General features: G+C 39.9%; 1 protein-coding gene across 2 annotated transcripts in view; it reads left to right on the top strand.

Annotated features, from left to right (window-relative positions):
• Window positions 1–25,443, top strand: part of Itga1 (integrin subunit alpha 1) — a 160,033-nt gene that overhangs the window by 46,769 nt on the left and 87,821 nt on the right. For both annotated transcript variants that reach the window (XM_087616308.1, NM_030994.2), the window contains 2 exon segments: window positions 7,397–7,517; window positions 22,649–22,761. In XM_087616308.1, the coding sequence (XP_087472434.1) occupies window positions 7,397–7,517; window positions 22,649–22,761 (234 nt within the window).

Below are 25,443 nucleotides of genomic sequence, written 5' to 3'. Positions count from 1 at the left end.
AAAACACCCACATTGTTCTTTTCCATCATTTATTCTTTATTTTTTGTTAGTAAAAAGTATACTTTTGCTCAGTTTTAGCTCTAATATTGAAACTGGAGAAAGAGAAAGCCGCCTTTGAAGCTTCACGTGCTTTTTTTGCAACAGGGGACAGAATCATACCCCAACCTAGATTTTGGGTCAAATCTTTGCCACCTACCACTTGCATTCTGTCAACTGACAGACTCCCTACGCGAAAGAGCTTAAACAAAACTCCGTAGTCCCCTTACTAAGAGGTTCTTTAAAATGGATTTTATGGTTTACATAGTATTCCTTCTCAACGAGATATATAACTCCCAAATAAATGACCAGTCCTAAGCTAGTTTTTATTAATATACACAAGTAGATTCATGGGTAAGGAAGGCATGGAAGGTCATACACAAATGCTCTTGCAGGTTTAAAACTGCTATTGAGTTCATTTAAAGTTAAAAACAAAGAGAAATTCTTTACCCCTACACCACTCACATCAAAATTCTAATTAATAGGTTAGGAAAACAGTAATGGGATCTCTTAATGTCTGGGATTTTAAATTGCCAATTAAAGCTATTAGGTAAGTCGGAGAAGTTATGTACCATACTTTGACTTTCTGACTCTCAGAAGTTCCTGTTGCCCACACCGCCTCCAATAACCTTTAGGGATCAGGACGTGGTTGAGTTAGGATCTTACCATCCAGGTAAAAAGCCATTTTTATCTGCGAGGGCCTGTCAACCTCAGCACAGAAGGGGCAAATGGTGACAGATACGGGACCATGCAGCTTGTGGGCCACCAGCTTCACCGAAAAGCTTTGAATTCCAGGTACAATGAGAAAGGTACACAAAGAATCAAGAGGACATTCAGTATTCTATAGTATATACTATATTTATATGATGGCACACACATCTTCATACACATGTACACATACACATTCACACACTCAAAGGAGTAGGGAGAGAGGCTGGTGTTAAATTAATAAAAATCCATTGCAAAGATTCCACCAACAAAGTTAGAAGTCTCTTTTCAGGTTCTTACATATCTGAAGGCTATTCTATTTCTGCACAGTACTTAGTTAGCTACACTGATTTGTTTTGAAGTGTAATGCGCCTTTCCGTAAGCAGTGCTCAACTGGGCCATCTTGGAAATAATGAGTTCAACTCTTAGAATGTCCGGGCAGCTGGACAACAGCCCTATGCTCATGTTGCTTGCACAAACACATGGGTTGTGTTCCCACAGTGGGATCTGGGACTCCTAAGGTCTTGCAGCCTTTTAATCCTGTAAAGCACATGATGCTGACCAACGAGGAGGTCGGGTTCTGAGAGTAAGAATTTCCAAGACCTGAGTAGACACAGTCTGAAAGGAGCCGGTGAAGCAAGCGATTATTTGCTGTGGGAGGATATGGGCAGTGAACAGATGTCTGTAGATACTACAAAGGGAAATAAACACTGCCGCAGAGCTGACCTACGTAGAACAACTTTAAAGGGGGATTATTTTTTAACAGTGATGTTTGGGAACACCCTGGTGAAACTGAGCATTCTGGATAGCGCTAGCACTTCTAAAAGGGAACACATTCTCGTAGTCAGCATGGCCTCTCTGCTCAGAATCCTTAATTTTTTTTTATTTATTTTGACCTTTAAAGAAGTAGAAAACACTTATGTGTTAAGCATTATGCTTCCTTGAGTCCTGCCCCTGCCCCCCCTGCCCCCCCCCCATACACAGCACTTTGAAGATCAAATGGCATTTGTTAACAACTAGAGGTCATGACTTAGAAGCAAAGACAAAACAATTCACTTACTATAGCAAACTGAATTCACAAAGCAGCCTCCCAGGGTGAAGCTGAAAAACACATGAATATCAGGGTGTTTGAGTTGGCCTTTCTGGCCATGCGGATGGAAGGCAATATCTTGCTGACATATTCCATCATTCCTGGTGAAAGGAAGAGGAACGGCATTTTATTCATTATATGGAGTCATTTTGCTTGTTTGAAAGAAGCATGAATTAGACATTTTTTATGGCACGTATGGACTTTCTGTGTTTGAGGAGATGATGTCATAACCACACCCTTTCTTTCTGGACTCTCTGACCAAGGCTCCATTCTGGTCCTGTTTTCATCACTGATTTCCCATATCTTTGCTAGCAGAGGGTTTTGGATCATTTTCATAACCAAAAAGCTATAAAAAGTAATCTTTTCAACTTTCAGACCAACTACAAAGGTGTAAACCAATATTTGTTTAGGCCAGATCTTCTTACAATCTCAGTCTTTTTTTTTTCCATTTTTTATGGTAACCATGTACCTCAAAATTAAGATCCAATTCCTTAATCCGTGAAGGGTAAGTTAATTAAGATTTCAGAGACAAAGCATGGATATTGTGACGTTGTTGTATATGACAAGACAGGACAGAACTTATTCTGGAAGTTCTCAATTCACCACACAACATTAACTATTATTACCTTTCATTTTATATGTCATCATTTCCGTCTTTGGATTGAAGCTAATGTTAATTATGAGTTCCCCTGTTGCTAGGTTGGAGAAACTTCCATGAGAAGTTATTTTTTTTCCCCATCTTTATTTTTTTTTATTAACTTGAGTATTTCTTATATACATTTCGAGTGTTATTCCCTTTCCCGGTATCCGGGCAAACATCCCCCTCCCCCCTCCCCTTCCTTATGGGTGTTCCCCTCCCAACCCTCCCCCCATTGCCGCCCTCCCCCCATAGTCTAGTTCACTGGGGGTTCAGTCTTAGGAGGACCCAGGGCTTCCCCTTCCACTGGTGCTCTTACTAGGATATTCATTGCTACCTATGGGGACAGAGTCCAGGGTCAGTCCATGTATAGTCTTTGGGTAGTGGCTTAGTCCCTGGAGGCTCTGGTTGCTTGGCATTGTTGTACATATGGGGTCTCCAGCCCCTTCAAGCTCTTCCAGTTCTTTCTCTGATTCCTTCAACGGGGGTCCTATTCTCAGTTCAGTGGTTTGCTGCTGGCATTCGCCTCTGTATTTGCTGTATTCTGGCTGTGTCTCTCAGGAGAGATCTACATCCGGCTCCTGTCGGCCTGCACTTCTTTGCTTCATCCATCTTGTCTAATTGGGTGGCTGTATATAAAGGAAAGTAATGGCATTAGAATACAGTTTCTTTGCTACCATTTATTTGAGATTCACTTGCCTTGGGCTCAGAATTTGCAAGGTAGAAAATTCCATTAGCAATTACGTATTCCCATCTGGAGGACACTAGTGAGCATTGCTGGGCCAGATGTGCGGCCCAGACGTTCTTGTTTAAAGAGCAAGCACACAGACCACAGTGACTCTTCTTGGAACTGGGAATGTGAGGAGCATGGAGTGCGACTTCCAACCCAGTCCACGGTATCTGAAAATACCCATCATCATCTACCTTCATTGGCTTTCTTTTTCTTTTCCAGTTCACCCCAAAGCTCTACAGAGTTAAAAACTTACATGGCGCCAGTTGAACATCCTTCTTAGATGGGTCATATTTTCATCTTTGTTAATCTGGCCAACTCAATAGCTACTTACATAAAGTCCATGATTTGACCTCAGGAGACCCGTATTGATATCTTAGGTCTGCTGTTAATACACTTGGCTTAGACGACCTTTCCGAGGTTCAGTTTCCTAACATACAAATAGAAAGTAACAACTGCCACCCCATCTAACCTATTACTTAATATGTTATTTCTATGGAAAAAATATTTTAGTGCAAATAAACCCAGACCTGGAAGCTATGTATCTGTTTCTCTCATTTATTACCTTGTACGGTAAATTCCATTCTGGAGCAAAAAGTAAAAGACAGAGAGGCAGAGAGGCAGAGAGACAGAGAGAGACAGAGAAGAAAAAGAAATACATAAATATAATTCAATTTGCAAATGAAAAATTTCAACACCAACAACCTCATCTTCCTCCTCCTCTTTTAAGTGCTATACACATAACATATGGCCGTACTTGAAAAGGAGCAGACGCCTTCATTTCTTTTCTCTATAAGTATGTATTTCCATGACATCATCCAAGAAGTTTGGTCCAAGCTCTGTTGCCATGACTATTTTCCCATAGCAGCCTCTTCAGCATCCTTCCCAGCCAGTTGCCACCAAAGAAGAGTTTCTTCCTCCAACCACTCTGAGGAGACAGGACTACTTGAACTAATTCTTGTTAAGGAGAAGACACTTCCTTCTGAAGTTGTCCCTGGGTTACCTGGCGCCAAGTTTTTTCTAGTTTTAGGGAGAAAAAAAAATGAATGGTGATGGATGCTTTCCACAGGATTATGAAATCCTGAAAAAAGATGGGGAAGCTTCTTGGCTATTGAAGCTCACCCTTGTGATACTGGTGAGACTGGTATCCATAGGACTGTTGGCAAACTTAGTAGACTAGAGCAGGAGAAATAAGATGTGGCATCCAGTATAAGCAAGTTCTCAGGTGTACTTGTGAGTGAGGTCAGCGTTCCTTTCAGACATCTGAGTTTAGTCCGTGCTGCTTCGTTTCCAGTTACTTTCAATATTTTCCCTGTCTGAACTCTCAAGCCTTTCAGCCTGCTTTGTTTTATGTTTTTGTGTTTGTCAGGTTTATTTTTTTCCTTTCGTCAAGAATAAGTGCCATTTTGTCTCGCTTCTAGAACATAAAGTTCCAAGAATATATACTATAATAAAAGGAACATTAAGCTAAGTTAGAAGATGCCGCTTTTATTCTTTACCCACTCTTCTAAATCAAAAGGACAAGTTGTAAACTACTTTTCTTTTTTAATGTTATCTCCTGTGCTACAGGCTCCTTGGTGCCTCAGAAAACATAAAAGGGACAGATTTACAATCGCTTTGAGCAAATCGCCTGTAGAATTCTAAGAACAGGAAATGGGAGGGGGTGCAGCACCCACCCGTAGACATTCCATGCAACAAGTAGAATAAACAGACCCAAGAACACCAAACACTCTTGGTCTTAGGTTGAGGAGTAGCAAAGTCACCTTTAGGAGAGAATTTCAAAAAGAAAAAAGAAAAAAATAGATAATGTGATGAAATTACGAATCCATCAAAGGAGTCCAACTGACCTTAACAACAACAACAAAATGATGCTTTCCTGATTTTGACTAAAACTTGTTGATTCCTTTGAATTCAGTCAATTCTGCTACCTGAGTTGACATAGTGAAAAAGAAGCATCGTCACCTAGGTATACTTCTTATACCTTAAGAGGAATATGATCCCATGGAGATGTGATTCATGAAATCTGGGGGGGAAGCTGAAAGTCACAAGCCCCTGGGTGATGGCCGTAGCTGGTGTACAGTCCTCAATGGCAGTGTTCTGGTCCTTATAGCTCTTGAATGATTGCTTTCAGCTATGGACAATTTTGACTCCACAAGATTTTGGCAGTTTCTAGAAATCATTTTGACAGTCATAACTTCCAGAACGCCACTAACTAGCATATCATGTGCATTGGGGCTATGAGTATAACTAAGCAGCTTTCAACAGAGCCCCTTATGACAAATTTGCATGTAGTGCTAAGGGTGAGAAACCACACTGTGGAGGCAACAGTTTGAGTGTTTTTTATGTGAAAGAAATAATCTGTTGAACCTGTTCAAAGCATTAAAACCTGACTATAACAGGTAAGCTCGGGTACTAGGGGCTCTGAGCAGAGGGTGATCACTGTTGAAAATACCTTTCTAAATGAGGAGGATGTAGGGAATGGTACCCAGCTGTGCTCCATCACCCTTGAGGGGATGAAGGGGAAATGTACATTCTTGGCCATCCACTCCCTGTCTACTTTCTTCGTGCCAGCCAGGAAGACTGCTTCATGTCTCACACCCATATTTGTCCTGTGCGTCTCACTATTCACAGAGACTCTCCCAAATCCTGGGTAGAAAGTTTCTTCTCACTGCCAAGTCCCATCCGTCTCCCCCTTGCTTTAGAACTTTAAAACGCACTAGGGTGACTGGCTGCCAGCGCCTCTCCAGCCACAGCCGGCACCCTTCCCTCTACAGCACGTTATCTTTCAAACTTCAAATGTGTTCCTGCCCATCTGTGCATGAGGAATTGTGCCAGAGTTTTATAAAGGATAAAAAGATGAGGAAGATGGTCCCCAGTTTAAGACTTTCATGCTCTAGGGGAAAATCTCCAATAGATAATAATAACATAAATAACATTTACTAGTGATCTTGGTAAGAAGTTTCGTTAAGAATCTAAGGAGAGGTTTTTAGGAACCCAAAGATCAAGAAAGACCATATAAATAAATCTACACATGAAAAGTATGGTTGCTTTCCTCTGCAAATATTTTCTCAAAATTAAGTTAGAATCCCGTGCATCCATAAACAATTATTGCTGATACTGAAATTGGAAGGCTATGAGTTAAATACCCTGGATTTAGAATAGATTTATGAAAAAGTTTAGCATGAATAAGAGTCAGGAGAATAGATACGTTAAATCTACCAAATCCATAGGAATAGGACAGAGAAGTTTCCGGAATCTGTGTGATTGAATCTAATTTTGAGAAGCTGGGCTTAATCACTTCTGAATATATCTTAGACTGTGCTGTCATTGTATAAGGTGGGGGGGGGGAATCATTGAGAAGAATTGTTAGTTACATTTAGAAGATGGATATTGAAACTTGTAAGTATCAAAACTAGGACCAAAAGAGGAATTTGGTACCGTCCATCTGAGCTTGTGATTACAGAACTTTTGTATATGGTCACCCTTCTTGTAAAATTAAAAAGTACTCCTGGATCACAGGGAAATTAAAGAGATTTTATATATCTATATATCTAGATATCTAGATATATAGGTATATAGGTATATAGATATATTGTGAGGTTATCATAGTCCACACTGTTGCATGGTGGCATTTTTGTGTTACTACAAGCTTCCATCCTCTGCTTGGTTCAGTAGGAGAAGTAGAATTTATTTCAGGCCTGTGTAGAACCCCAGGCCATCCCCAACTAGAAGCAACCCGCTAAAGACCATCAAGAGAAAAGACAATTTCCTTTCAGAAACAGTATGGAGAACGCCATCTCAGTGAGACGAAGCTGCACCTGCCTGCACCTTCAGAACTTGCAGTGGGGAAAGGATGCTTTTTATGATTACAGCTGCTCACATTTTACTGTAGGAATCACTTCTGGGAGAGTATATGCAAACGCATTAGTCATCTTTAGTTTCTGCAACTCCCACTCAATCCTGGAATTTTACTTCTGGGAATGGTACAGATGTTTATTTCTAAACATCTTTAAAGCCAGCTTGTTGATGCTCAATGAGCCACATCCTATCAGATCCTTCCTAGAGCTCTCATACTCTTGATTTCAATGTTCTTTTCCATAAGAGTGTAGCATTCTTTGGTAACCTTAAGAATGCCTTCCACAATCCAAAACATAGTGTCAACCTTATGTAACAGGACTTTCTTTCCCCCTCTCAGTCATCCTAGGCTTCTGCGTCTCCTTCAATGTTGATGTGAAAAACTCAATGAGTTTCAGTGGCCCAGTAGAGGACATGTTTGGATACACTGTTCAACAATATGAAAACGAAGAAGGCAAATGGTAAGCAAACAGACTCTGTTGTTGTCCAGCTCTTTGACACAGAAATGGAAAATATCTTCAGCGTGTTTTATGAATGGGACATTAACTGAATGACTCATTTGTGCTAGAAAATGTGTTCTAGTGGGTCGGTGATGGAGGTTGATGTGAAGTCAAAGACGCAGCATTCCTTAGAACGTTAGAGGAAGTGGTTACAGACTTCCGAGCTTAACTCTCAGAATGACCTCAAGGAAGAATCTTATCCCAGTATTCAGTAACTGGGTTGCTTTGCCAAGTCTTCCTGGGTTAATTCGTATTCTACAGTTACTTGAATACTTGACTAAGTTCCTTAAGAAGGAGGAGATGGGAGGTCAAATGCCCAGAAGGGATGACTATTACGGTAGTTGCTGGGTGTTTAGGTTTATGCTTTGTCTTGTTGGTTTTTTGTTTTGTTTTGTTTTGTTTTGAGTTTTTGTTTTGTTTGTTTGTTTGGTTGGTTTTGTGCTTTGGTAGTATACTAAGTGTTGTGTATGGATGACAGTGAACCATACTAAATTTCTAATATATAGTTTTAATACTATGAAGGTTTAGTTAACGTCATTGTAAATTAGAGTATATTTAACTTTTAACAATTTCACAAAATAAATAGTAGAGATCTTTTACTTTTCATCCCATCTAATTGTATTCAATACAGATATATTAAATAATATATATTAGAAACTAAGTATGAGTTAGTTAAGTGTCTGTTTCTTAATTTTAAAAGCCCTTTTTTTCCTAGCAAAAGAGACTTGTATTGTCTAGGACAACAGTAATGTGTCAGTTCACAATTATTATTTCACAGAGAAGATGTATGTTTTTATTTCTCCTCTAGACATTTTAAGTTTGATTATAATTCCCTAAAGACAATCAAAAGTAATAATTTAAATTCTCACATTTTCTAAGTACAGATGTTGTATTCTATGTGTGCATTACCATTTGTGAGAATTTTACTAACATTTCTGGGAAGTTTTACATTCTCTGTCCATTTTTCCTACATTCCCCATACCTGACCCCATGCTGTTTTTAAAGTCGAACAAAGTCATCCTTTTAGAGACCAGACACCCCTTACAAAAATTGTGCCAGCACTTCAAAAGGCTCAACCTAGGTGGAAAAATGGTGAGTGGGCCAATTCATCAGGTTTCTTTTTGCTATGTAATGAACACATCTAAAAAGTTGATTTTTATCCAGCATTGATAGATACATTCGTGTATGTATTAAAGCAAGCTATAGTGAACACCAAGACTTCGAAGACTGAAAATGCCTACTTAAAGGACAGCCAAATATTGACAAAATGATTTATAAAATTTCTTTTTAATGTATCTTTTCTTTGTGGGGCCAAAATGATTAAGAATCTAAGTCAGTCTTAAATGGACCTTGCTGCTATGACAAGTCTCATTCCCACCGTCATCATGTCTCCTCAGAGGCGAAGATCTAGATGAAAAGGGAGACAGAACAAATGAGGGCAGAGATTAGCAATAAAAATCAGAGTAGCGAAGCAAATGTTGCTAACGAAATGTTTGGATGGACTTACACTGAACTGGACTTGAAGCGCACGGTGAATTCTAGAGACATCTGTGAAACACTAGTAAGGGCTCAAGCTTCTTTTAGATCTGAGACCAGGCCTCACAGATCTTCCTTCACGCATTAAATGTAAATGGGTTCTCTTTACAACTAGTTTTTAAAAGATGAAGACTTTTTCTTTAGCCATCGCTAAGTTTGGATCAGTTAAGCAACAAATGTGTCCTACATAGTCATCATTGTGCTAACTCTGTGGGAAATGCAAGATTAAAGAAATAGAAGCTGGGGCTGGGGATTTAGCTCAGTGGTAGAGCGCTTACCTAGGAAGCGCAAGGCCCTGGGTTCGGTCCCCAGCTCCGAAAAAAAGAACCAAAAAAAAAAAAAAAAAAAAAAAAAGAAAAAAAAAAGAAATAGAAGCTTATAATCCAGAAGGCATAGTGGAAGCAATTAAGAATCAACAGTGGTACCAAGCAGCGTGGGACACACTGTGAGCTCCTTGAGAGTTTGGGAAGAAGCACTTGTTTTCGATCTAAGTCTTGAAAAGTGACTTATCCGTGGATAAGAGGAAACAGAAATGTCACTCTCGGCTGGGGAACCACATGAGTAAAGGTAGACCCTCAAAAACAAGTAACAGATCTTGGAACCAAAAAGGAACATGGAGAAACCTCTGCAGACTGTTGCGTTAAGTGTCATTTTGGAAATTAGTGTGGATCTGAGCGGATTGCCTATGAATTAGGAAACCTATCTTCAAGCAAGAATCCAATTAAGTACTTAAGAGATAAGACTGTAGGGCTTGGTGAGTCAGCCTGAAATCCTAGTACTTGAGACACCAAGATGGGAAGGTCACTTAGTTCAGGGTCATTCTCCATTGTCTGTGGAATTAAGGCCCACATGGGTTACTAGAAATATGGTGCCAAACAAACAAACAAAAATGTAACAAAATAAAAAGAGAGATAAGGTCAAGGTGATTGGAACCAAATAAATGTCTATGCAGCATCAACTTGGATAAATCATTAAGTTTTGATGGAACTTTAGAAGGGAAAAGTTAAGATATCAAAGTGATAAGATATATTCCAAAATTTCGGTATTGGATTCTTGGAAAACGGAGAATCATTGACAGAGACATATTTGTGTACATATTTACAGAAATGTAAAAATCAATCTTCTTAGAAAGCTGGGTTTATTTTTAAATGGCTTGGTGTCTAGATAATTAGAAACTTTAAACCAGAATAGAGATGGGTGGAAAAGCAAACAGAGTAGAACAGGCTGAATAAAGTGTCTGGCTTTAGTGCCCAGCCTGTACCTGTGCCCTGCTCTGTATCTGACACACAGACAAACATATGCACACGGTGACTATGAATTGACTAGCCAGCTGCGTCTTGTTTAACATGCTGTTACTGTCCCTCAAGCACAACTACTTAAAAATAAAAAGAATAGTTCTCCTAGAGAAAGGGAACTGCTTAAAGCAGTACTAGAAATGGATCTCAAGGCTTCCTAGGCTTTCCCTTTATTAGAAATACATTCAAAAGTAAATTTTGATAATTGCTATTTTCATGGCTAGCACCAGATTTTACTTATCAATATTCCATGTGAGACTATGAGCATTTGGGAAGTATATGGATATGAGCTACCTGTTTTTGTTTTAACATCTCCCATGTCACAACTGAATTGGTATGAACGAATGAATTTAAAAGCAAGAAGACTTCCATCCCAGAATGCCCAAGTTGTAACAGGTAGCATGGTAGCCAACAGTGGCTCTAAAGAGAGCCAGGCATTGGTGATGGAGAAACATGTTTGGATATTCTGCAAATGTTTATGCAATCAGACAGAATGCAGGCTTACTCTGGGAACTACATTACAGAGTAGCTGGCGGACTTTGGGCAAGGTGGATTCCGTTGTTTTAATTTCTTCAGGGATGAACAGCTTTATAAGTCATATTTACAGCCCTCATTAGAAACTCGTCCAACTTAGGTTAATAAAAAAAAAGCAAAACATAAACAAAAGCATTTTGACTCAGCCTACCTCTTGACTGCATCATGCCTAAAGAAGGAATTATTTTGGGTCATTACACATGTTTAAAAAAACATTGTTTGAATTCTGTTGAAAGAATTAAAACAACAGGGGCATAGCTTTATGTCTCCCTTACCTCTTAAGAGTTTATCACCAAGACTAATTTACTTTATGACGTCTGCCCAGAAACCACGTGTTTTCTTGGTAATGGAACTCATCATGCATACCTCTGGTTAAGATCAGGGTTCCTCATCATGGTGAGCATAAGCTACAGCATCCAAGTGATTGCTATGTGGTTCAGAAGGACCCAGAAAAGCAAAACTGGTTTAATAGTTTCACTATGAGGAAAAGTGATTAAAATATTCATGGCCCTACATAAGCTTTCCAGATGCACAGACTTGATGGTAGCCACCAGAAAAGCAATGTCCCAGGCACGAGGGGAAAATCAGGAAAATATAAGCTGTCATCTTGGGATTTCCACTGTTCTCTCCCAGTCCTTTTAGTCTACACTGGAAACCACCCCCCTTTTTGATCATAAATCAAACAAATTTTAATGAAAATTTAAAATATCAAAGGTAAAAGTCTGTTAAGTCTATAAATGAAGTCTGTTTCACCCATAATTCCTCAAGAATGAAGAGTGTGGATGGACTTTTTTTTTTTTAGACTTTTTATTTTTATTTACATTTCAAATGTTATCCCCTTTCCCAGTTTCCCGTCCATAAGCCCCCTATGCCATCCCCTCTCCCCCTGCTTCACCCACCCACTCACTCCTTCCCATCTCCCCACCCTGACATTCCCCTACACTTGGGGTCCAGCCTTGGCAGGACCAAAAGCTTCTCCTCCCATTGGTGCCCAACAAGTACATCCTTTGCTACATATGCAGTTGGAGCCAGGGTTCAGTCCATATGTACTCTTTGGGTAGTGGTTTAGTCCCTGGGAGCTCTGATTGGTTGATATTATTGTTCTTATGGGGTTGCAAATCCCTTCACCTCCTGTAGTTCTTTCTCTAACACCTCCATTGGGGTCCCCAATATCAGTTCAATGGTTGGCTGCGAGCATCTGCCTCTGTATTTGTCAGACTCTAGCAGAGCCTCTCAGGAGAAATCCATATCAGGCTCCTGTCAGCATGCGCTTCTTGGCATCAGCAATATTGTCTGGGTTTGGTGGCTGCATATGGGATGGATCCCCAGGTGGGGCAGTCTCTGGATGGCCTTTCCTTCAGTCTCTGTTCCAGTGGATGGACCTTTTAACTGATGTCCAGGCTACCTCTCTTGGAGACTTCTGTGACTTTAGCGGGCATGTTCTCCCTTACTAGATGTCAGGTTGCAGGTAAATAGACCCCTCCAAATCCAATCCTCAGCACAATGTGTATCAAAACCCTGCTAGCCCTTTGATTTTTCCCTGGATGACTCTAGATTGTGCTGGGAAAGGGCTCCATGGCTTGTGTGACTGATATTCGACATCCAATGTGCATGTTTTATTCATGCTGAGAGGGAAAAGGCTTCCTTAAGTTCTTCTCTTATAGAGTTTAGCAGAATATTTACTTTGCACTGTTTATGATGAGTTTTAAAACTGATATTTTCTCCCTGCAAAAACCGCCTCCCCCCCCCTTTTTTTGCCTAATTCATTTCCAACCTTCTACCTTCTTAAAAATCAAGATCAGTCTACCTAATAGGGTTGCTGCACAAGTTTCTTTCATTCATTTTTTTTGAGATCACAAAACAGTTATTCCATTTATGAAAGCAAAAAGAGGCTTCTGACAGTCTGAGAGTGACTTTGGTGGTCTCGGTGCCACATCAATAAAGAGTTAGGCTTTAAAAAGTTCTATGGAATAACAGAAATTTGGAGAAACTCTCTTCATGAATGTTCCCTGTAGAATGACATCAGAGGTCACCCACTCTTCAAATAAATATGGCCATGGTTCTAAGAACAAGAATGACTAATATGAATAGCACATTTTCCCTCAGCTCACTAAACTTTGATTATAACTGGAACTTTTACATGGAGAGAATATAATTTCTCTAGCCTTCCTGATTCTCGAATTTATTAGCTGTTTCTGTAAAGATCAGCAGTGACATCCAAAACCGTTTTACCTCTTTCCCTACAAACAATTCATTTCAAAATGTTGTATAGAAAACCAAAATTTAGGTGGGGCATGATAGTGTGCTGTTTTAATTCCTGGTACTCAGGAGACAGAGGCCTGATAATCTTGGTGAATTTAGACTAGCCTGGTCTTCAGGACAGCCAGGACTTGAGAATGAGAATGTGTCTCGAATGAAAGACGAAAGCAAAAAAATAAATTAGTAGAAATAAAAGTGTGATAAGATGACTTGAGTCAAGAGTTCTGAGGAGCTGTGACTCAGGTATTTGTCCTGACCCCAGGATATAGTCACTGCAGTGATAGTCATCTCATTGACAGGAAACTGAGACAGTGAATGCGGCCACAGGGCTTATACAGCAAGCATGTGACAAGGCCAGGATGTGACACAACACCCTCGGACTTCCAGCCTGTTTTCTCCCTCTAAGAAGTAATCTCCAGAACCTTGAGTTGATGAAATGCCTTCTGTGACCCAAAGTCCTGTATGAACATTCTAGAAGCAAAATACCTTCTAAAACAGGAAACAGAGCAAAAAAGACTTCACAATCCAAGATTCTCAGTTGTTCATAAAACACAAAATCAGATCCACTTATTTGACAGTCATCCATTTATTCAGCTAAAAATGTTGACTAATATTTTAATTAAATAATCAATTCAATATATTTGTATTAACTAACAATTTAATGTGATGAATTGTTGATTTGTTGATTTATTAATTTCATTATAAATTAAGTAACATTTATTTTATTCAGCTAAAAATATTTATTAAATTCCCATTTTTTTTATAAATAAAATTGTCACCCGCACTGAGTGAACCAAAATTGCTGATATTGGGGGAGCTAGAGAGGGAGGCACACCAAACAGATGATAAATTTAAAAAAAAAAAAGGAAAAGTATACTTTATGTCAGAATGGTGGTCAGCCCCGTGAGACAAAAGAACAATGTTATCCAGACTGGGATTGCTGGAATTCCCCGAACCCTCCACTGATACTTTTCTTGGATCATGTTATTTTTAGGCATTTTTGGGGAAACCAGGCTTACTTAGGCTTCGAGTGGTAAGCTATGTGTGATTCAAGAAGAACTTGCTGGGGCTGCCACAGGAAACAGGCTCCCAAGAAAGTAAACAACCATTTCATGTGCTATATCCTGCTGGTGCAGTCTCTACCACTGGTGCAACCCCCAGACTTCCTGTCTGGATCTTCTGCTGCTGGGTTCTACCATTTCCTACACTCACGCTTTGGTCTCTATTTTTTTCCCCTCAGATTTCATAGCAAGCCTTGGCTATAACTGCTGTGTCACTTCAGATTCCAGTGTCTTCTATTTGCTAGTTTGTCTCTCTGGTGCTAGAGGTCAAACATCGTCTTGGCCTACCTGCCCCTGTGTGTACTGGGAGCTTCATCCGGATGTGTTCCAACACCCAATCCTCCCGTGATTTGTCCTTTTGGTCTTCATTCTCCTGCTTCCACACATTCCCTGGTCCGTCCACAATCTCCATCTCCTTCCGTCTTGTCATTCACAACCTCTGTGTTAACAGCAGGCTTCTCAGGACTCCATTTTCACTCCTTACGCAGGTTTACCAGGCTAATACTATATTTCCCAGCTGGTGGGTTCACCTATACACTGCATCTGTTCCGCTGACATGGTGGAATTTGGGGAATGGAAGATGTTGACTTGACTGGGCCTTATCAGCTTTTTCCTAAGTGGATTCTGTCACTTTAAGTCACTCTACAAATTCACTGCTCTATTCCCTGTCCCTTAATTATTGCCAAATGACTATAGATAGTTTGCAAAATAGGAAGAGAGTGAGAGAGATGGTGGGCTATGAGGCCCAAATTTACGTTTCTTCCTGTTTCTATTATGTAACTTTTCAGAGATTATAATATAGTTACATTACTCCCCCTTTCTTTTTCCTCCCTCTTACCCTCCCCATGTGCCAACCCTGACACTGCTTTCTTTCAAATTCGTATCCTCTTTTTTTGTCTTCTTTTCTTTTTCTTTTATTTTTTTCTAGACTGAGTCTCACCCTGTAGCTGTCCTGGAACTCATTTTGTAGATCAGTCTGACCTCAAAGTCACAGCGATCTTCTGTCTGCCTCTGCTTCCTGAAGGCAGGAAAAGGCATGCACTGCTATGTTCAGCTCCTCTTTCTTTGATTATTATTACACACACTCATATGTAGAAATATATTCATATTCACATATATATATTCTTAAATATATAAGTATAACTTGTTCACTTCAAATATATATATATAATATTTATATAGTGTGTGTGTGTGTGTGTGTGTGTGTGTGCGCGCGCGCGCATAATTTCCCCCTCCCAGTGCTAACTAACTGGGATTGGATAGCCATTTGATGTGCTCTTCCCTGGGTAACACTTTCTCTCATGCCCTCAGCATTCCTTTATTGCCTGTAGTTCTTTTGGTGGGGTTAAGGCCTCCTGAGCTTTCCCTTTCCACCTTAGCATGTCTACTATTGTTGTCTTTGTCCAGCTCGTGTTTAGGCAGCCAGATCCAAATTCACAGCAAGCTTCCCATCCCTTCAGGGGTCTTACCCACAGATGGAATTCTTACGTTCTATCAAGGAAACATTTCTTTGCAACAAAGACAATTACAGAACTCCACACCTGCTCAAAACACCAAGTTCTGGGCCCAGTCCCAACTGATACGTCTACGACACAACTCTTACAGCGAAGCCTTAGGGATCACTCTGCAAGAGGATGAAGCAAGATTGTAAGAGCTCTTCCCTGTTTTTTCCAATTGTTGCTGCATTACCAATCACCTCAATACTTACTGACTTACAGAGTCACTGATTTTTATACTTCCTGAAGATTATGAGGATTATGGTTTCCTCCTGCCCATTGGGTTTATTCATTTGGCTTTATTATTTTGTCATCTCAATCAAATCCACATGGTCCAGGATGGCTTAACTCATGTAAGTCATGTCATGTAAACAATGTCAGTGAACCTATGGTGTCAAAGATATTAGAGAAGGAAATAGGTTCAGGATGTCAGGTGAGATTGGAAGCTAAATCTACAGCCAATTTATTTCAGGTAGCTCGGCTAAAATCAAGGGGATGAGGCTTTGCTAATAACTTTGGACTTATCTTTTCAACAAAGTATGAAGCATTTAAAGCAATGTACTATGGAGTCAACCTCCTTATGTGTAATGATTGGGAGACAGAATGCAGAGAAGCTGGTACAGAAGAGACAGTAGAGTACCTGGCTACGTGGGCAGTGCAAAAAAACCAAAACAAAACAAAAAACACAAATTTGTCTTAAGAATGAGGAAGGCTACAATTCACAACTCCAGCTAGCCCAGGAAGGAGAGATTCACAGATGGTTGGAGTCCTGCGCTTCTCTCTGATGGAGTTCTGACCTTCATTGCTTCAAGAAAATGATCTATGTGCACCTATTGAACTTAGGGTTTAAGTTGTGAAATGAATCTGGTAGAAATGAAACTGGTTATCTTGCAGATAACATATGTCACTTTTGGGAAATCGGAGGCAGTTATGCTGTGAAGAAGCCCATTCTACCTTAATAAGGACAAGACACCACACGCTAGCACCGAGCTTCTATGCTCTCCTGCCACTCTGGGCCCTCCCTGGTTCCGCATTCTCTCTCTCTCTCTCTCTCTCTCTCTCTCTCTCTCTCTCTCTCTCTCTCTCTCTCATCACTCTTACCTAATTTTCCTCTTCCACATACATGCCAGTTTTCAGCCCCTCACCATTTGTACTCTTTTTTTTAATGTCTTCTTTTATATGGATTTTTATTTACATTTTGAATGGTATCCCCTTTCCCTATTTCTCCACCAGAAACCCCCACTATCCCATCTCCCACCTGCTTCTATGAGGGTGCTCCCTCACCCATCTACCCAACCTTCCTGCCTCCCCATCCTGACATTCCCCTACACTGGGGCATTGAGCCTCGACAGGACCAAGGGCCTCTCCTCCCATTGATGCCTGATAAGGCCATCCTCTGCTATCTATGCAGATGGAGCCATAGGTTCATCCCTGTGTTCTCTTGGGATTGTGGTTTAGTCCCTGGGAGCTCTGGGGGAGGAGTCTGGTTGGTTGATATTGATATCGTTGGTTGTTCTTATGGGGTTGCAAACCCCTTCAGCTCCTTCAGTCCTTTCTCTATTTCTTCCACTGGGGACTCTGTTCTTAGTCCAATGGTTGGCTGCAAGCATCTGCCTCTGTATTTGTCAGACTCTGGCAGAGATTCTCAGGAGTCAGCTTTATCAGGCTCCTGTCAGCATGCACTTAGTGGCATCCACAATATTATCTGGGTTTGGTGGCTGCAAATGGGATGTATCCCCAGGTGGGGCAGTCTCTGAATGGCCTTTCCTTCAGTCTCTGCTCCACACTTTGTCTCCAAATTTCCTCCTGTGAGTATTTTTGTTCCCCCTTCTATGAAGGACTGAAGCATCCACACTTTGGTCTTCCTTCTTCTTGAGCTTCATGTGGTCTGTGAACTCTACTCTTTCCAGGAGATAACATTTACCTGTAGGCTTCTCTAGGCTCGGAATGTGTTTCATGTGGTTTTGTTAGGGTCCAGGATCATTGAAGGCAGAAACCCAATTCAAATAGTATACAAAGGCAAAAAGAGTTTATTCTGCAAAAATCACCAGCATGATGACCACTGGAGGGTTTTATGCAGGGCTAAGGGAATTTTCCAGAAGGGTTTGGTAATCTCTAATGTGATTGATAGGGAGCAAAGCAGTGACATTAGTACAGTTTTGATTGGTTACTATGTTAGTTTCATTATATTTGGTAAGACCTTGAAGAGTTCTAAGATATCTCTGATGAAACTGATCACACCTGCCTATGAAAGAAACCAGTTTCTTAATTATTTTATTTCTATACACAAAATTACTTTTATACCCTTTATTTTTTTTCTTCTCCTAACTCCATTCTTATGTGTGCTTAGAAATACTTGATAGAATCTCTTTGAACCATTTATTTTTTGCTCTTTTTTGGGAGGGATCCAAACTAAGCAGCTTATAAGCATAAATATTTATGTATAAGATTGGTGCTTTTTCCTCTCTATTTCCTTGTTTCAGATCTCATCTGAACTTTCATCTTGTCCCCTAACTTTACATCCCTTTAATTTATCCATAACAATGTAAGCAACATGTTCGACATGACACGCATCTGTAAATGGAAGTCAAGTATGGTGACACACACCTATAGGCCAGCACTTGGGTTATGGAGACAGTGTGACCACATATTGTAGGCTAGCCTGGGCTACCTAGTAAGATCCTATCTCAGAAATGAGTGGATGTATGAATACATGCATGCATGCATACATACATACATATATACATATATACATTCATACATTCATACATACATACATACATACAAGTTTGATATTTAATTTAAATTAATTTTTAATGTGAACCATAATAACATTCATCATTTGAACTTCATCTAATTCTGCAGCCTCAACTTCTCTCCAGCTACACTGAACTCCATGCACTTAGCATGAGAGTGATGCTTTCTTTCCCTAAGACTTTACTGACTTTGTACTAAGTTCAGACTCATGCACTCTTGTGGTCCACACAATTCACTTCATGCTTCAGTTTTAAGACACTTGAAATACTGTCTTTTATCTCTTTTGTACCCTCATCCCATGGCTGGGGTTAAATGTCAGATAGATAGCTTTTGTTTTGTTTGTTTGTTTTTGTTTTTGTTTTTCCCAATCAGGTCTCAAATAGCTCAAGGAGACTTCAAACTCACTCTGTAACTGGAAGTGGACTTGAACTTGTGATCTCCTGCTCTCCCTACTGATGCCTCCAAAATGCCAGGACATGCATCCCCTAGCTAGACTCTTCTTCTCTTTACTTCTGAGCATGAGCGCATGTCAGTGTGAGTGCCAGTGTCTGTAGAACACAGAAGATGGTGTGGGACCTCCAAGAGCCTGAGTTTCTGGCAGTTGAGAGCCACAAGATGTAGGTACTCAGGACTGAACTCTAGTCTCCTTGAAGAACAGCAAGTGCTCTTAACTACTCCGCCATCTCTCCAGCCCCATTTTAAATAAGCACTAACTTATCAAATCTCGTTCTCAACAGTTTCAATAAGAGTATACTAATTTCTCTAAACTGTTTTAAACCATAAAATAAATCTATGGGGACATACTGCACAAAACAAAATACTATAAAAATCTAATCTTGAGATGCTATGTCGTGCTTTTACCCACTCTGTTTTAAATCTGTGTGTTCTGCAGTTCTTACTTGCTTACTATTCTGAAATAAAGTCAGAACATCAATAGAAAGAATGGACACTTAGGTAGCCCATAACATGAACTCGATGATTTCCTAAATCTTCTGTGCATCTTTACTGTGCTAACTTCTGTGATGGTCATGTGAGATGACGACCTGCCCTCATTTCATTCATGAATAAAACCAAAATCTAAGACACAAACAGACTTACCTTAAACCAGATACCGAGTAAACACGAAAGCCACGCTTGAATTCGCCAAGCTTAGCACTCAATGCTATCTTTCATAGAGAGAATTTAATTATTTAATATATGGAAGGCACTTAGGACAGTGCCTGGCACATGGTATAAACTCAATAAATGGGGGACGTTATCAGTTACTACTGTGATGAGTTTAATAATTTGGTTTCATCTCCTTTAAATTAGACCATTGTTTCACTTAAATAGCTAGGGTTCTCTTTGAATTAGTTCACAGATAAATTTTCATTCTGGTATGTCCGCTCCTTAGCTTCTGCTTTGTGTGTAACACAGGGTTTTACAGAGTGTCCCTGCAATAAACAACTCCTCTCGCTATCATCCTTATTTCTTAAATTTCCCTTAGCATTGCCTTTATGTATCAAATTTTTCTCCCTTATTTCAGAATACTTTTAATGATGGCTTTCTAGAAATAAGAACTATGCCCTGAAAGATTGAAATATTCTTTTTGTTCTTTGTCTACATCAGAAATTGTTTAGCAGATAAACACATGATGTGCTTATGTGTTTAATTCTGTTTAATTCCTTGGTATTTATAATTTTTATATGTTTATATTAATACAAACTCTTACAGAGAATTTAGAGAAAATAAACCCCATCATGTGTCAGCATGACAAATTTTCAAGTATTTGAGTTATTTAAGTGTTTGTGCCCCTATATAAGCTCTCAGTCCTTTTTTGAGCCCTTTCCCACTTACTAAATGTCCCAATTTTCCCCCTGAGCCTCTCTTCCCTGACAAAATTGCCTGCTTCTGCACCGTCTGAGTCTATTCAATGCATTCCATTGTGCCTATGTCCCACTTGATGTGATGATTCCAGACACGACCAGGGCAGAGCACAGAGGGACTATCGCTTCCCTTGACCAGAGCATCTATTTCCAGCAATGCAGCCTAAGGTCACATTAGCATTTTTGGCACCAAAATACACCATTGGCTCATGCTTTTGTGCTGTCAACCAAATCCTCCATGACTTTTTCACATGAACTCCCATTAAATAAGGCTTCCCACATCCTCTATGAATATAGACAGTAATGTGCAGTCTGGTGAAGTTATTTACATAAGTCCCTATTAAACTTTAGTTAATTTATAGTTGTTATTTTAGAGTATTGAGGCATACTTCTATTCCCAACTATATATAGATATGGTTTTAGAATAGCTTGATATTTTGTGTGTGTGTGTGTGTGTGTTTGTGTGTGTGTGTGTGTGTGTGTGTGTGTGTGTGTTCTCTGAACTCATAAGAACATAGTCTCAGACAATCTTTAAGTTCAGAGTTTTACAGTCTGTGATAGAGTCCTCGAGGCTGGCTGTATTTCTTTAGCCATCAATACATTGTCAATTGGGGATCAACCCAAGGGCCTTCCAAATCATGTATACTGAAATACATTTTCCTGACCATATTCTGGGAGAATATGGCACAGGTCTGAACGCTGCCTGCAGCAGGGACGACCTGAAGCATGGGTCTGTTTTCTTCGTCAGTGATACAGTGTTTCATCATGCTGTCTGAAAAGACACATGCTTTTATCCTGGATCTCACAACTATCTTGGTTTCCCAAGTGATTATAAGCTAAGACCTTCTCATACTGAATCCCGGGATTAGGTTGTGTTTATGTTTCCTGCTTTCTCTGAAATTGGCAGTTTCTCATGGGAAAAACAAAAACTCATTTATATGTGTGGGTTTCATAAAGCAACACAGTAGCGGCTTAGCTCTGATTAGTACAACAGTGGGAGAGAAAAACAATAAAACAAAATCTGATATCTCATACATCGTTTTAATTATTTAAATTACTTTTGTTAGTATACAAAATGATTCTTTATGCCCTGTTTACATATGTGTATCCTCTAACTTTCCTCACAGGGCTTCACATATACCCTTTTTCTCCTCTCCCAAACGAGCTCCGGTAGTTTTAACGTCACGCATGCAGCGTTTAACTCGAGATTTTACCTGTTCGATAAAACGAACGTGATCTTTATCTTTCTCCCCATTGCCCTCCTTTTGTTTTATTTCTCCTCCACCCCTACGTGGATCCCCCCTCAACTTTCATGCCATACCATATGTCTGTATGTGTATCAATATAGAGCTATTTTAATCTAGCTTTTATCTACAAAAGAGAATATAAAATGCTTATCTTTCTGAATCTGTCTTCTTATTTTGTTTCACACAATATATGGATCTATTTTCCAGCAAATTGTATGGTCTCATTCTTCTTTACATTTGAAGAAAACTTTGTGTGTGTGTGTGTGTGTGTGTGTGTGTGTGTGCGCGCGCGCATTATGTATATTTACTCTGTCTGCTGATGAGCATCAAGGCCATATCTTGGCTATTGTAAATAGTGCAGCAAGAAACATGAAAGTATGATTATCTCTGTTGCACGCTGGCTCATAATCTTTTAAGTGTTTACCCCAGAGTGGGATAGCTAAATTATATGGCAACGCAATTTTTAGTTATTTTTTAACGTGTACTTCTTTTTTTAATGTTTAAAGATACTTATTATTTTTAATTGTATGTATATGGGTGTTTCATCTGTGTGTGTGTCTGTATGCAGTGGGCACGTACTGGTCTCGCATTCCCTAGAACTGGAATTAGAGATGTTGGGGAGTCACTATGTGCATCCCGGAATTCAAACCCACGTCTTCTTCAAGAGCAGCAAGTGCTTGTAACCACTGAGCTACCTCTCCAGCCTCATTGCTGTTCCGGGGGGAGGGGAGCTTTACTGATTTGTAGTGGCTGTAGGCAATGTGATCTACGCAGGTTTCATTTTCTCCACATCTTTCTAGCCGCTCTTGTTTGTTTTCTTAATGGTAGCCGTACTGACTGCTAAGACCTACAGCAGCACTAGCAATCTAGAACTCGAGGGTGATGCTTTGCTTAGTTTAGATGACATCACATTGCAAACTGGGTCATGATCTAGTAATGCCTGTGGGAACAAATGTCTACTGTCTTAGAATTTACCATAAACTTGTTAAGACAAACGTGTTCTTCTGTCTAAGATATGCAATTGCTTCTTTTCAAATTCTAGGGTTCTTATTGGTTCTCCTTTAGTTGGCCAACCCAAAGCAAGAACTGGAGATGTCTATAAGTGTCCGGTTGGGAGAGAGAGAGCAATGCCTTGCGTGAAGTTGGACTTGCCAGGTGTGTAAAATTAAGCAGGCCTTCCTGACTTGTGCCCATATTCTCACTGCCAACAACTTTCAGTGACCCAAGAAAATACTAAAAGTAAAACTAATAAAAAACACTAAAAGTAATAAATGACATCTGGAATTCATACAGAATGACATCATAGCTCCCTTGGTCCTTAATTTATTTCAGTAACTCATCAGGAAACGGCCATAGAATTTGAATAGCTTATTCTGTTTGTAATGTTACCTCTTTCCACTGTTCAGTATCCTCTGAAAACAAGTGGTTTGCCAAACAGACAAATCTACCACAATCCTCAAACAAAATGCAAATTAGTATTCAAGTGTATAAAGGAAACTGAGTGAGGAAAACTATAGTAATTAAGAATATGATAGTTTTTTAAAAAATATGAGACACAGGTATATCAAAAGAGATATGTTTTGATAAAAATATCACTTTGATTGTAGCATGACTAGAAAATTACTCCTGAAGTTAGAGAAGGTTTAGAGCCCTTTCAGTATCCATAAATTGTTTAAAAATGATTAAATGATTTTATGTCTATAAGTTCACTGCAGACAGTGCATTTTTCTATCCTCCTGTTTTCAACTTCTAATTTCCTTGTTCAGTCTGAGTATTTTCCTTTGCATTCGTGAACACAGCTACCCTAGATATTTGAATACGCTTGTGCCTAGTCATTGTAGTACCAAGGATGCTCAACATCATGTCTGTCTGCTACCTCTCCTTGAGGTTAGAACACACACACCCACACACCCACACACACCCACCCCCCCACACGCATACTCACACACTCACACACACACTCACACACCTCCTTAGTTATTCATATTTTTGAAACACTAACTGGATTTTTAATTATAAGTATAGACATTCTTATCTGTTACATTCCTCTGAATACTCTTTTTTTTTTTTATCCTAGCAGGCACTGTATTTAGCAGAGCACATTTTCCAGATTCTGATTTTTTTTTTCAGTTAGAAGTTGTTAAAGTTGTATTTGGTTCTTTCTGTGGCCACCAGGCTGTGGGGACGTGACTGTTCACATTTGCCTATTCAGGCTATTTGGGAAAATAGAATACATAAGCATAGATTGTCATTGTCCTTATATGGTTTCTTTTCCAAGGTCCTCCTTGCTCCCGTTTTAAGATGCTGTCATTGACCCTAAATTTCTATCTTCTTTTTCTTCAAGGTAGTAAACCGAGAACTCCTGTTTGAATTTTATTACCTAATAGGGTATTTCTTTAAGGAGAAAAGAAAAATAAAACCAAAATGAGGCAGTAAACCATTCTCTTCCCCCAGTGCCAGCCTCTCCTTTCTAAGTGTGGACTCTATGTAGCATCTGCGTGTCTGAGGTCACTTTGCAGTGCCTGCAGATGGTTCCTTTAAGCCTCTTTCCCCCTCTCTTTTAGAATTTATACTGTTATTCACAAAATAATTCTTTTTGATAGGAGCTAGTCCTCCCATTCCTGGAAACTAGAATAGTTTTCAAACTAGCCCAGAGGTTTTTAACTACATCAGGGACAGTAGGAAGCATCTTCTTTCTTCTTTTTAAAAAATAATTATTTTATTTATTAATGTCCCAAATGTTGTCCCCCACAACCTGGTCTCCCCTTGCAGAGTTCTTCTCATCACCCCTCCCCCATGTTCTCCCACTCTAGGGCATCAAGTCTCTACAGGATTAGGCATATCCTCTCCACTAAGGCCAGACAAGGCAGCACTCTGCGACATATGATCCAGGGGCCTCAGATCAGCCAGTGTTTGCTCTTTGGTTGGTGGCTCAGTCTTTGGGAGCTCACAGGAGTATGGGTTAGTTGATATGGTTGCTCTTCCTGTGGAGTTGACATCCCCTTCGGCCACTTCAGTCCTTCCCCTAACTCTTCCATAGGTCCCAACATCAGCCCAATGCTTGGCTTTTAGTATCTATATCTGTCTCAGTCAACTGCTGGTAGAGCCTCTCAGAGGACAGCCATGCTAGGCTCCTGTCTGCAAGCACAGCATTGTTGTGGTAAATAGTTGACCCTATGCTCCCAGCCTGTGCTTTCACATCTTCTACACCTGCCCAAGTGTTTTGAATTCACAAATGAAACACACACACACACACACACACACACACACACACACACACACACACACACATACAAAGCCAGCTTATTTTTAATATTCCTTAAATAGCTCAATGACTAAGCGACTCCTGAACCTCCACGTGGCTAACACACTCTCCTCTGATAGTCCTTAGTTAATACTTACTATTAATATTTTATTTTTGTTGCCCCAGACCAGGCTGAACAACCCCCGTGGGGTTGCTTTCCCCTTGCATTTACATTTCCTCTGTCTCACCCTCCTGTACCTTCCCTAAGCCCTTGACATGATGGAATCCTCTCTTTCCTGTCTCCTGCATTTTTTTTTTAAAGATTTATTATATATAAGTACACTGTAGCTGTCTTCAGATACACCAGAAGAGGGCACCAGACCTGATTATAGATGGTTGTGAGCCACCATGTGGTTGCTGGGAATTGAACTCAGGACCTCTGGAAGAGCAGTGGGGAGCTCTTAACCGCTGAGCCATCTCTCCAGCCCTCTCCTGCATTTTTTTACCTAGGAATCCTAACAGTTCCACCTCTGTCTCCCTGCCAACCTATTGGCCACTGGCATCTTTATTTTCCAATCAGACCCTACTGGGGA

The sequence above is a fragment of the Rattus norvegicus genome, chromosome 2 (assembly GCF_021556685.1).
Source record: "Rattus norvegicus strain SHRSP/BbbUtx chromosome 2, alternate assembly SHRSP_T2T, whole genome shotgun sequence".
NCBI classification, from domain to species: Eukaryota; Metazoa; Chordata; class Mammalia; order Rodentia; family Muridae; genus Rattus; species Rattus norvegicus.
Note: the sequence above shows the minus strand (reverse complement) of the source record. Positions and strands in the feature narration are given on the sequence as shown.